The following is a 13816-nucleotide window of genomic DNA, read 5'->3' as shown; positions in this document are numbered from 1 at the left end:
GTCCTGTGTCCAGCAGTGTGATGTCTGTCCTGTGTCCAGCAGTGTGATGTCTGTCCTGTGTCCAGCAGTGTGATGTCTGTCCTGTGTCCAGCAGTGTGATGTCTGTCCTGTGTCCAGCAGTGTGATGTCTGTCCTGTGTCCAGCAGTGTGATGTCTGTCCTGTGTCCAGCAGTGTGATGTCTGTCCTGTGTCCAGCAGTGTGATGTCTGTCCTGTGTGAAGCAGTGTGATGTCTGTCCTGTGTCCAGCAGTGTGATGTCTGTCCTGTGTCCAGCAGTGTGATGTCTGTCCTGTGTCCAGCAGTGTGATGTCTGTCATGTGTCCAGCAGTGTGATGTCTGTCCTGTGTCCAGCAGTGTGATGTCTGTCCTGTGTCCAGCAGTGTGATGTCTGTCCTGTGTCCAGCAGTGTGATGTCTGTCCTGTGTCCAGCAGTGTGATGTCTGTCCTGTGTCCAGCAGTGTGATGTCTGTCCTGTGTCCAGCAGTGTGATGTCTGTCCTGTGTCCAGCAGTGTGATGTCTGTCCTGTGTGAAGCAGTGTGACGTCTGTCCTGTGTTCCTCAGTGGGAAGTGAGGTAGGCCTGCCTGAATATTTCGTTACAATTTTTATCATCTTGAAATTATATTTTATACCAACAATATATCAAACCTTCCATCTAACTGTAGCTGTTGTAATTTTACATTAGTGAAGTATGTTAATGTTTCCAGTTGAGTGTTATGTCATTAATCTAGCTGTTAAGTGTTAGTGCATTTGAATGATTGATTCTTAGAAATACTTTTTTTCGCAAAAATTAATCCAAATTAAAAGATCAATACAGCTGCAAGGCATTTGTGCCTAAGTTGCTTCTATAATTCTTACAGGAAATAAATAAACACATCTAAATGATTTGATATATACAAATCAATAAAATACATCTTTACAGATCATATAAAGACTAAACCAAATGTACCTCTACCCATAGAAAGCATCTTTGTCGATATCACAAATGCAATATTGTGGGTATTGAATAGAATATGTACAATATCTTTAGTAAGTAGTGTGATGTAAATACCATCCGTGTTTTTGTACAACAACCACAACAGAATAGTGCACATTGAACTGGTTATCACATCCCTTTATCCCATAGGGCTTATGGACACGAGCCATAATGTTGATAATATTACATTCCTTTGAAATATATGCGTTTAGTTGATCAACCATAATGCAAAACATGTCCTCTGTTGTCCACTGTAAATAATAAGTCATTTGGGATAGAAATACAATACATTTTAGATTCATTGGGAATCTCTTGTGCCACATATCAAAACAAAGAGATACAGCAAAATAACATGAATGTCATCATTTAGATCAAATTCAAGTATATTTTATATAATATTTTTTTTTTTGTCATTTAGGAGACACTCTTATCTAGAGCAACTTACAATAGTGAGTGCATACATTTCCACGTTCGTTCGTATTGATGCCCTGTGGGAATTGAACCCACAACCCTGGCACTGCTAGTGCTGCTCTCTACCAGCTGAGCCACACGGGACCTGTTTCTTCTGTGTGATAGCTCTTTAACCATCTCAATCATAATATACAAGGTTGGCAATTAATCTGCATTCCATTCCAGGGTCAGATATTTTTTTAAATCACTGGCAAACTTAACCTTGATGAGTGCGTGAATACATGAGAACAAATGTGTGTGCTCTAAGTCAAGTTGCTGCAAACCTTCCGAGTATGAAAAACTACAGGCGCTTTCTCAGTACAAACTGCTGGAGTGTGGTCTGATAAACCTTTTTTCTCACTCTACGTTGCAGTCATTTAAGAGGAGCTGGGTGTCTCTGTTCTCACATGTACCATTGGTGGTAGCAGTGTCCTCACACCCAGCATATCGGCCTCTCAGCTCTGAACTCCAAGGCAGAGTCACCATGGCCCCATTTATATGAGGTTCCAATTTTGGCCTACTTGGATCCTGACCACCCTCGGTCCCCGTAAGCGCCTTCCCCGGTGGCCGAGTTGGGTGAGGGGGCGCAGAGGTCGGAGTCAGTGTCGGACTCACCTTCTGCGATGTAGGGCCTTACCTTGGCACAGCGGGCTACGCCACTGAAATAGCTGTTGTTCAGGAAGTCCAGGTTCTCCTTCGACTGGGAGATGCTAAAGCCACTGAAGGAGCGCTCCAGCTCCTCGTGGTCCACTGAGGGGATAGAGATGGACGTGTCACTGTCTGGCTTGCCCTCTCTATCCCCCTCGCCACCGCCTCCACCTCCTCCACCACCTCCTCCTCCACCACCGCTATTGCGGTGGGATCCCCGATTGCTCCCATTGTGGCCTCCAGAGGAGCGCTCGTGGGCCGGCGGAGGAGGGATACGGACCAAGGAGTGATCACCTATAGGAGAGGGTAAGTTGCCTTGGCTAGGCTGGTGGAACTCGCTGACGTTGTGCTGCTGCCAGGAGGTGGACGGTGGGCAGTGGACCCCCGGGCCGGAGCAGGATGGCGGTGGGTCAAAGTTCTTCTGTCCGATAGAGCTGTTGGATCGGATGATCTTGGTGATGGAGCCACTCTTCTCCATGTGGTCCACAGGGCTGTGGTAGGGTGGTGCTGGTTCGGGCTCCTTGGACCCAAAGTAGGCGTCCGTCTCCGACTGGGAGATGCCCATGCGCTGGATGTAGATGTTCACCAAGAAGTCCAGCTTCCTTTCCATTGACATGACCTGCTCAGAAGGGAAGACACCATGGTGTGATGGACAGTTGGAAAGCCCAAGTGAAACAAAGGTATACAATGAATACTGCCATCACCAGATAACAGTATACCTTACCTGTTTCTCCATTTTCCCTAGGCGCCCCATCATGCTTGTGTCCTCCTCAACCCCACTGTCAGTGGTTCCTTTGGGACGGTCTTTATCTGTGATTGGAGTACCTCGACCAACAATCTGGTCAACTCTACCGATTCAAAACACAAACAGGTGACGTCTGTCTAGTATCAAGCCAATAGAGTTGAAGAAAACCTACTTCATATTGACACCTTATATCACCTTAAAAATGTATACCAAAACAAAAACACTTACAGTACTATATTCTACTCTAAAATAATCGCTGACCTTCAACTCAGGTCCACAGTATAACAAGTGGAAGTGTATAACCTGACAATATCTGATCCTACTGCAAGAGGTAGAGGACTGCAGGTGTTGAGAGGAGAGTGCCACACACTCGGGTACAGCTCTCGCCTTCCTAGCGCTGAGCACAGTGGGAGTCAGACAGGCTCATGCATGGGATGGCATGGCATAACATGTATTACAGTGTGTTCAGACAACAGATAGGTGGAGCAGGAGGAGGAGGAGGACCTAGGTAGGGCCTTGGAGGATGCAGGGTTAGTTTTCTTTCTTTCAACTACTCATCAGTGCCATTCATGGGCTCTCGAACCCCAGCAAGACAATACAGAAATACGTTACTTCAAGTTGAGAGGTTATAACGAAGGTCTTAATAAGCCTTGGAAGTTTCTAGAGATGGTAGGTTGCCATACATGGTCTGCTTCATAACATTGTTAAGCCAGTTGCCAAAGTGTAAGGCAAGTTGTCATGACACGGGTTCTATGACTGCTAAGGTTCTGTAGGTATACTGAAAGGTTTTTGTTGGCATTATGAAAGGTTCTGTTGGCATTATGAAAGGTTCTGTTGGCATTATTAAAAGTTCTGTAATCATTATTAAAGGTTCTGTAGGCATTATGAAAGGTTCTGTAGGCATTATGAAAGGTTCTGTAGGCATTATGAAAGGTTCTGTAGGCATTATGAAAGCTTTGAGTAAAGTGTTAATCAAATGTGTAGACTAAAAGTGGAGGTTGATTCAAGTAAAGTTTCACTGAAAAAATTGCTTGGACATATTGGATCAGCTAAAGCACCATGAACCTTGTAAAAACCATCCACAACATCTACACTAGCTTATACTCTGACTGAGGCCTACTTATACAGATGTAGGATCTTCATTTGATCACCCTGTTGCAGGATACATTTTCTGCAATGCAGGATATTTAAAATGTGTATTGTTTTGAGGTTTAAAAAGGCTTCTGAAGTTTTTAATTTCAACTTGAAATGTCAGGCTTGATTTTCCCTTAGGATAAATGTATCAACCCCTACAAAAATGTCTAACTATAATCCACATAATATTTCACATTTCCTGTTGCTGTAGAATTATTTTCCTGCTGTAGCAAAGGCTCAAATTAAGATCCTACATCTGAAAGCAATGAACTACCATTTTAAACGTCTGAATAAGAGAGAAAAATCCTCAGTATAAAAATATTATTCATAGAAGTGCTTCACAGTCAGGTAAAACATGCTCACCAATTTCCCAACCATCCCAGGCGGCCAATATTAGAAAACTATGCAAACTTCTGAAATGGACTTTGTTTTTATTTGATTAGATTTTGTGCATCGTGTGGCATGCTTCAATACGCCTCATGCCAACATGCATCCGAAACCAGAGAACAAACTATACTGTTCATAGTCGCCTCATAGGTCATAAGGAGTAGCTGTATCTTATTATTTTTATCAATAAGCTCTTCATTGTCAATGTATTGCAGGCGATTCAGCTCAACACTTTTTTTGTTCGGCTACTTGACTTGAATACTTACCTAAAGTATATGAGCTCCTCCTGTGTCCCACGGGAGCATTTACCATATTCTTAACTATTGGATAAACCAAGTTAGTCTTCTTTAACTTTGATTAATTCTCTAGTAAAATCATTGCAGTATAGGGCAAGAAAAATGAGAAGAAACAAAATTGCACGTGTTATACTGTACAATGTATATACTATCTATTCAGCCGATTAGCATTCAAAGAGACAATATGAGTCAATGAGTTTCAGTAGTTATTTACTGAGAATAACTAATTAATTGCTGCTTGCAGTAAGATATTTGCCACTTTGATAAAGTCACTCCTCTTTATAGACACCTCGTCACATGCTGTCACATACAGTAGGCCGAGACAAAAAAAGGTTTCCGCTGCGTGTCAACAGAATGGATAAGGAACTCAGGAGAATCTCTTGACGAGAGAGAGGCAGTCTGGGCTAACCTAGGAGAGTATTTGGGTGACTCTTTGGGTCCATCAGATGAATACTTCTTATGGCGTGGAGTTGAGGGTCCATGGGGACCAACAATCATATCTATCCTGGCAAAGTGAATAGAGAAGACACCAGCACGATGCAGGATGAAGGCGCAACACAGACCAGTCCGACAAGCACACATGAAATGAACGAAACCAAAAACCACAGAACCAGGGGATGAAAGAAAATGACAAATATTTATTTTCTAAAACAAATTTTCCAAAAGGATGTTTTTTCATTTGGTAAAATAATCACAGACTACAGCTGTATGATATGACAGTGAAGCCATAATTTAAACAAATATTGAGGAGATTTTGATATGAACATTTTTCTGTTATAAGTAGGAATATATTTACATACATGTGGAACCCTAACTACTAGCACTGCCTTTGCTACATTATTGAGGAATAATGTATGTACTATGACTGAGATATGTGGTTGTCTCACCTAGCTATCTGTAAGTCACTCTGGATAAGAGCCTCTGCTAAATGACTACAATGTAAACAATGTAAATGTTGTGTGATGCATGTAGACTCGGAATTCAGATTCAATGAACTCTGACCTTTGGGGGGAACAAACCTCACCATGACTCTATATTTGCAATGGCTGGTTGCACTTGGTAAGAACAACCTCACAGAAAATTCCCTTAGTCATGGATACCAGAGTTGTGTCTCTAGAAGTTGGACCCTTTATGATGAACCTCTTAACATCATACAATGATTTCAGAATATGCCCCTTTGCAGGTCAGGCCAAATGTTGATTGGCTTGATAAGAGTTGTCTTAACATTCAAACCGACTCACACTGCTGGTGAGTTATAAAGAAGCAGACTGCATCAACGTTTCACAATAAGTCACTGATTGTCACTGATTCACTGAATTCGCTATCTTCTCTTGTCATTACTGGGGTACAGCAGCCTATACCGTGATGTTGTTGGGACTCGGGAATATCATGAACTGTCAATCATCCTCTGATTCCTGGTGAATGGTGTGTGAACACATCACCACAGAGAACAGACATCACCACAGAGAACAGACATCACTACAGAGAACAGACATCACCACAGAGAACAGACATCACTACAGAGAACAGACATCACCACAGAGAACAGACATCACTACAGAGAACAGACATCACTACAGAGAACAGACATCACTACAGAGAACAGACATCACTACAGAGAACAGACATCACTACAGAGAACAGACATCACCACAGAGAACAGACATCACTACAGAGAACAGACATCACTACAGAGAACAGACATCACTACAGAGAACAGACATCACTACAGAGAACAGACATCACCACAGAGAACAGACATCACCACAGAGAACAGACATCACTACAGAGAACAGACATCACTACAGAGAACAGACATCACTACAGAGAACAGACATCACCACAGAGAACAGACATCACCACAGAGAACAGACATCACTACAGAGAACAGACATCACTACAGAGAACAGACATCACTACAGAGAACAGACATCACCACAGAGAACAGACATCACCACAGAGAACAGACATCACTACAGAGAACAGACATCACTACAGAGAACAGACATCACCACAGAGAACAGACATCACCACAGAGAACAGACATCACCACAGAGAACAGACATCACCACAGAGAACAGACATCACCACAGAGAACAGACATCACCACAGAGAACAGACATCACTACAGAGAACAGACATCACTACAGAGAACAGACATCACCACAGAGAACAGACATCACCACAGAGAACAGACATCACCACAGAGAACAGACATCACCACAGAGAACAGACATCACCACAGAGAACAGACATCACTACAGAGAACAGACATCACTACAGAGAACAGACATCACCACAGAGAACAGACATCACTACAGAGAACAGACATCACTGCAGAGAACAGACATCACTACAGAGAACAGACATCACTACAGAGAACAGACATCACCACAGAACAGACATCACTACAGAGAACAGACATCACTACAGAGAACAGACATCACCACAGAGAACAGACATCACTACAGAGAACAGACATCACTACAGAACAGACATCACCACAGAGAACAGACGTCACTACAGAGAACAGACATCACTACAGAGAACAGACATCACCACAGAACAGACATCACCACAGAGAACAGACGTCACTACAGAGAACAGACGTCACTACAGAACAGACATCACTACAGAGAACAGACATCACTACAGAGAACAGACATCACTACATAGAACAGACATCACTACAGAGAACAGACATCAATACAGAGAACAGACATCACTACATATAACAGACAACCACACAGAGAACAGACATCACTACAGAGAACAGACATCCCAAACGAGATCAGACATCACTACAGAGAACAGACATCCCAAACGAGATCAGACATCACTACAGAAAACAGACATTATGGACATCAAACACAGGAGGACACAACGAGGCATGCAATGTAATTGTAACCTCCCGCTCTATTCGAGTACTGTACCCAGGGATCTAACATTTTGGCAAAAGACCTGTTTCTTAGAGAGAGACTAAGAGTGAGAGAGAAGGAGAGAGGGAGGGTATCTTGCCTGGACTGGAGGTTTTTGATGCGGGCCAGCATGTCCAAGTGGCCGGCTGAATACTGCTCTATGACGTCCATCACGTCGTACGGCCTCAGGCTCTCTTTGAACTTCCTCTTGGAGACCATGAACCTCATAATGCTGATGAAGGGAGAGATGTTTCAGATATGGCCATTTCATAGATGTTCTACTAGGGTTGGGGGGAATTATGTGGGGCATGAGACATCTTAATGAACTTTATACATGTCTGTTTAACAGCGTATTTTAGCGCTGGTCTAAACAATAATACAGATCAAATGAGAGATTGAGATTGTGACCTGACTAGGATTGTAAAATTACAGTAATATCTTTAACTTTCCCAAACTCCCAGAAATCCCAGTTGAAAGATTCCCAGAAATCCCAGTTGAAAGATTCCCAGAATCAGGAGTGAATAAGCTGGAAATATGGACCTGGGAATTTTGGAAAAGTTACAGATATTTTGCAACACTAGAACTGAGCCAGACCCACTCTGAAAGACAACACTTGTCTTGGCTTACCAAATGGCCCTGATGGAGACCTTGAGTCCGGGAGTTAAGTCCTGAGGGACAAACTCACAGTGGCAGCTCTTATTGTCATCCGCTATGTCCTCACCGGGGAGGCTGGCTTCTACGAAACACAACAAGCACATGACAGCTCCGGTGTTAGTGTGTTCCTGTGGGATGGAAACGCTGAGCTGTCATCTGCACTCTCATTCCATCTTTTAGGATGTCAGTCTGCATGGAACCAAGCGAAGGCAAGGCACGGCCATTAACTTGCACAGCCCAGGGTTACAGTGTGGGATTGGGAGCCGGGTCGAATCGAGGGCAGGTTAATGGCAATGTCGGTTCATCTCATTGGCCAATGCAGGATAAGTTAAAGGAAAGGGGAGGGCATAGTGGTACCAGTTAGAGGTTAAGGGGTTCATCTTACTACTGTGGCCCAAAAATATAAATGTGTGGCGTGCCGTGCCGAAGCCAGTGTGCTCTTGTCTGTAGCTATGCTAGAAGCTAGCATCCTCAGCAGGACAGGCCTCTGCAGTGGACCACAGCCTAGTCAATCAGCAGTTTGAGACAGTCAAGTTCTAGGTGTACAGATGTAGGATCTTAATTTGATCACTTTTGTTGCTGAGAATTTTCCTGCACAGCAGGACATGCACACTTATAGTATATTTGAGGTTTAAAAAGGCTTTGAAAGTTTGTAATTTCCATTTTAAAATGTCTAACGAAAAATGTATCAACCCCTACAAAAAATGTCCATGACTTATACTTCCATTTCCTGTTGCTGCAGGATTATGTTCCTGCCGTTGCAATCTGCCTCAAATGAAGATCCTACATCTGGTCTATACAGAGAAAGTTGTTTAAGGTGTTTCAATCTGCAGAATGCAATATGACAGAAGGGGGGGAGGACTATGTATCTACAGTGCAAAACATGGATGCTCAATAAGCAGTTATATACAAGCTATAGCAGGACAGCTAACTCTGTGATCAAATGATCTTGCTATATATTCAACTAAACTAATAGTGAAAACAGTGTGCCAGTATAACATTGTAAACTGTCCGCACTGTATATTATTCATTATAATTAGCATTGAATATTTCTGATACTCCTTTCTGTATCAAACTTTTTTATGTGCGGCTGAGTCACTACACTTACTGGTCTTTTGACTTGGAAGTCGGAGGCAGAGGAGTGTGGATCTTTGCTTGTGCAGTCACACATTTCACTTTCAATTATTGTAATGGATTAGTTTTCTATTTTGGGGCTCTGAAAGGCCAGACTCAAGTTGGCAATTTACCAAGGTTCAGACTGCACTTTTGAAAGGGCTGAGAAAATCGCTCCCTCTTTAATTCATTGTTGGTGCTGTATTTGAGAGAGTACACAGTAGACTTCTCACTTTTTAAGACCATAATGGTTTTATGGTGTGTCAGTGGCTTTGTTATTCTTCGGGAAGTATTTAGACCCCTTGACTTTTTTCACATTTTGTTAAATTACAGCTTTTATTCTAAAATGGATTAATTCCTTAGCAATCTACATTTCAATACCCCATAATGACAAAGCGAAAACTGGTTTTTAGAAATTTTAGCAAATGTATAAAAATTTCAAAACAGAAATACCTTTTTCACATAAGCATCCAGACCCTTTACTATGAGACTCAAAATTGAGCTCAGGTGCATCCTGTTTCCATTGATCATCCTTGAGATGTTTCTACAACTTGATTGGAGTCCACTTGTGGTAAATGCAATTGGTTGGACATGATTTGGAACAGCACACACCTGTCTATATAAGGTCCCACAGTTGACAGTGCCATGTCTGAGCAAATAACAAAGCCACAAGGTCGAAGGAATTGTCCATAGTTCTCCGAGACAGGATTGTGTCGAGGCACAGATCTGGGGAAGGATACCAAAAAATGTCTGAAGCATTGAAGGTCCCCAAGAACACAGCGGCCTCCATCATTCTTAAATGTAAAAAGTTTGGAACCACCAAGACTCATCCTAGAGCTGGTCTCTCGGTCAAACTGAGCAATCGTGGGAGAAGGACCATGGTCAGGGAGGTGACCAAGAACCCGATGGTCACTCTGACAAAGCTCTAGAGTTCCTCTGTGGAGATGGGAGAACCTTCCAGAAGGACAACCATCTCTGCAGCACTCCACTAATCAGGCCTTTATGGTAGTGGCTAGACGAAAGCCACTCCTCAGTAAAAGGCACATGACAGCCCGCTTGAGGTTTGCCAAAAGGCATCTAAAGACTCTGACTATGAGTAACAAGATTCTCTGGTCTGATGAAACCAAGATTGAAATCTTTGGCCTGAATGCCAAGCGTCACGTCTAGAGGAAACCTGGCACCATCCCTACGGTGAAGCATGGTGGTGGCAGCATCATGCTGTGGGGATGTTTTTCAGTGGCAGGGACTGGGAGACTAGTCAGGATCGAGGGAGAGATGAACTGGGCAAAGTACAGAGAGATCCTTGATGAAAACCTGCTCCAGAGCACTCAGGACCTCAGACTGTGGTGAAGGTTCACCTTGCAACAGGACAACAACCCTAAGCACACAGCCAAGTCAACACAGGAGTGGCTTCGGGACAAGTCTCTGAATGTCTTTGAGTGGCCCAGCCAGAGCCCGGACTTGAACCTGACCAAACATCTCTATAGAGACCTGAAAATAGCTGTGCAGCAACGCTCCCCATCCAACCTGATAGAGCTTGAGATGATCTGCAGAGAAGAATGGGAGAAACTCCCCAAATACAGGTGTGTCAAGCTTGTAGTGTCATACCCAAGAAAACTAAATTCTGTAATTGCTGCTAAAGGTGCTTCAACAAGTAATCAAATCAAATCAAATCAATTTATATAGCCCTTCGTACATCAGCTGATATCTCAAAGTGCTGTACAGAAACCCAGCCTAAAACCCCAAACAGCAAGCAATGCTGGTGTAGAAGCACGGTGGCTAGGAAAAACTCCCTAGAAAGGCCAAAACCTAGGAAGAAACCTAGAGAGGAACCAGGCTATGTGGGGTGGCCAGTCCTCTTCTGGCGGTGCCGGGTGGAGATTATAACAGAACATGGCCAAGATGTTCAAATGTTCATAAATGACCAGCATGGTCCAATAATAATAAGGCAGAACAGTTGAAACTGTGAAGTACTGAGTGAAGGGTCTGAATACTTATGTAAATGTAATATTTCAGTTTTTTATTTGAATAAATTAGCAAAATTGTCTAAAAACCTGTTTTCGCTTTGTCATTATGGGGTAGTGTGTGTAATTTGATGAAGAAAAAAATAAATGTAATCAATTTTAGATGAAGGCTGTAACGTAACAAAATGTGGAAAAAGTCAACGGGTCTGAAGACTTTCCAAAGGCACTGTATCTAGTATAATCAAATACTATATGTCTGTGTGAACTCAGAACTCAATAAATAGAAAGCAGATATCTGTATTGACAACAAAAAAAGTGAGCTTGAACTTGCCTTAAGAAGGTGTGAATATTTTTTGGTCACAGCATTGACCTATCCCAGTTTCACTCCAACAGCCAAAAACATTGTGCTCTTAATGCCAACCAAACAACAGATCCATGAAAATGCAACACATCTTCCCCAACATGGCTTCCATTTTAAGGGGAGGGAGGAGAACAAGTGTCACTGTTCTGTAGTGCTGTGTTTAAGGGCCCTTAGTAGGAGCCAAAGGCTGACTGACTCTGTGAGATTGGATGGTTTCCTTCATGCAGGTTAGAATGAGCAGCGGCAGCCATTTTGAGTTGAGTGCATGGCTTTGGGCTGTTGCTTCGAGTTAGAGTGGTCTATTATGGAAATGACGGGACCCGCCCACTACTGTGCTCATGGAATGGGTCTAAGAGCTGGACATGCATTTATTGCTTTCATCATATAAACAGTAGGTTCTATTGGCTTTGATCTGGTGGACATCCCCTAGCAGACAGGGGGGTTTTCTTACTGATTAACCCCTCAATTGCTGCAAAGGAGGTGGAGAGGAGGAGGAAAAAACAATTCATGAAAGCTGGTTAAATAGTGTGTGTGTGTGTGTGTGTGTGTGTGTGTGTGTGTGTGTGTGTGTGTGTGTGTGTGTGTGTGTGTGTGTGTGTGTGTGTGTGTGTGTGTGTGTGTGTGTGTGTGTGTGTGTGTGTGTGTGTGTGTGTGTGTGTGTGTGTGTGTGTGTGTGTGTGTGGTGGGGGGGGGGTAATGAACAAAAACAGGCTTGTTAGGAAATGAACTAGAATATGATGATGTAATAGAACCAGAGGGCAGTGGTGGTATTCAGTTGTGTCAGTGGGTATCTTGTCATGTATTACACAACCTCTCTGAAAGTACAATGCAGGACTGTGGGGTTATTTCCAGATCTGCATTGTGAAGAGGAGGCGTGATAAAGTCAAAATGATGTGAAGTAGTTAGGTACAGTAATTTGTGGAATTGACTGAAGAAGGATTGTAGCAACAAGAAGCTTGATTCCACACTAGGACTGGGAGATTAGGAGATTAGATTGTATTATTTGCTCCATTTATTACAAACGGGCTGGGAAGACCATTTGGAATAAATTGAAATTGCAAATGCGTGCTAGAAATATGGTTGGTAAAATACCTCCAAGCATGTGGATAACAAGAAGTTTTTACTCATAGTAAATTAATTATTGTACACTGTTGCTGTATTGTACCTTCAGGAGAAGAAAATACAATTTCCACTCAAATCCAGTATCTAAATAGGAACTGATAAATATGGAGGCAAATTCTTGTCATGAAGTAAACTAACCATTGTGGTTTAGTGCATTCAAATAACTTTACATACGTTTTAACTGTTCAACATTTACATGATTTATGCTTTAACATCAAGAAAGAAAATACTATTTCAGGACCATGAGATCAGTCTGATTAAATGATCCATTTTGGGAAACCAACAATTCAATAATTAGAAAAGAGAGGAGCACTGCTTATCTCCATAATATGGGGATATACATTTCTTGAGGGGGTTTATCTCTGATCTCTGAAAAATGATAATTTGGCATCCATTGAACATTCAACATTATCCAACAACCAATCATTTAAAAAGATGATTCATAGAAAACATGCTTTTATGAATACTAAATATCTCAATTAAAATAATGCAATGACTTTGGTACCAATTCCTACAAATAACCTCTTCATAATGCATTATAAGCACATCTATTGTGCCTATACTTCAAAAAGGGTTTAAACATGCATTATGAATAGGGTATTCATAGAAAGTGTGACCAAGATTGTCATACTAGTTGCATTCACTTATTGTACTGCAAAATTGTAAAAGGGCATGTTATGATAAAATGGTAATTTGACAGAAAAAAACTCTACACTGTCATGCAGCAAACAGTGATAGTGCTGTGCAAATCTGCATTGTATGTACAATGAGCTAGCTAGCAAACTCAAATCAAAATGTCACCCTCTGAAAATCAGGTTAAGCTATGACTACACATGAGCATGGCCCAACTGATACAGTAGCAGAATGAAGCTACAGCAGCCAATCTAAAAATCTGCTATCTTTTTCAGTACTATATGAATTGGTATATATCTGTCTGATTTTGAACTCATTCCATTGCTCACGTGTGACAAGATATGAGATATTGTACAATAGTCGAACGGTGCCAAATAAGTAGATGAATGTCTTCCCCCAAAGGATGGATCATTCTA

At 42.2% G+C, this 13816-nt stretch overlaps 1 protein-coding gene across 1 annotated transcript in view; it reads right to left on the bottom strand.

Moving 5' to 3' along the window:
- Positions 1 to 434: 434 nt before the first annotated feature.
- The window catches only part of LOC124018656 (potassium voltage-gated channel subfamily KQT member 2-like), a 66828-nt gene continuing 53446 nt past the window's right edge, over positions 435 to 13816 (bottom strand). Inside the window, exons 12-15 of the mRNA XM_046333995.1 lie at positions 8181 to 8289; positions 7654 to 7785; positions 2798 to 2921; positions 435 to 2692 (exon numbers count right to left, since the gene is read on the bottom strand). Coding sequence (XP_046189951.1) covers positions 1943 to 2692; positions 2798 to 2921; positions 7654 to 7785; positions 8181 to 8289 — 1115 coding nt within the window. The 3' untranslated portion in view covers positions 435 to 1942. The remainder of the gene's footprint in view (positions 2693 to 2797; positions 2922 to 7653; positions 7786 to 8180; positions 8290 to 13816) is intronic.

This window comes from Oncorhynchus gorbuscha, linkage group LG03 (assembly GCF_021184085.1).
Source record: "Oncorhynchus gorbuscha isolate QuinsamMale2020 ecotype Even-year linkage group LG03, OgorEven_v1.0, whole genome shotgun sequence".
Classification (NCBI taxonomy): domain Eukaryota; kingdom Metazoa; phylum Chordata; class Actinopteri; order Salmoniformes; family Salmonidae; genus Oncorhynchus; species Oncorhynchus gorbuscha.
This window is presented reverse-complemented; position numbering and strand designations above follow the sequence as displayed.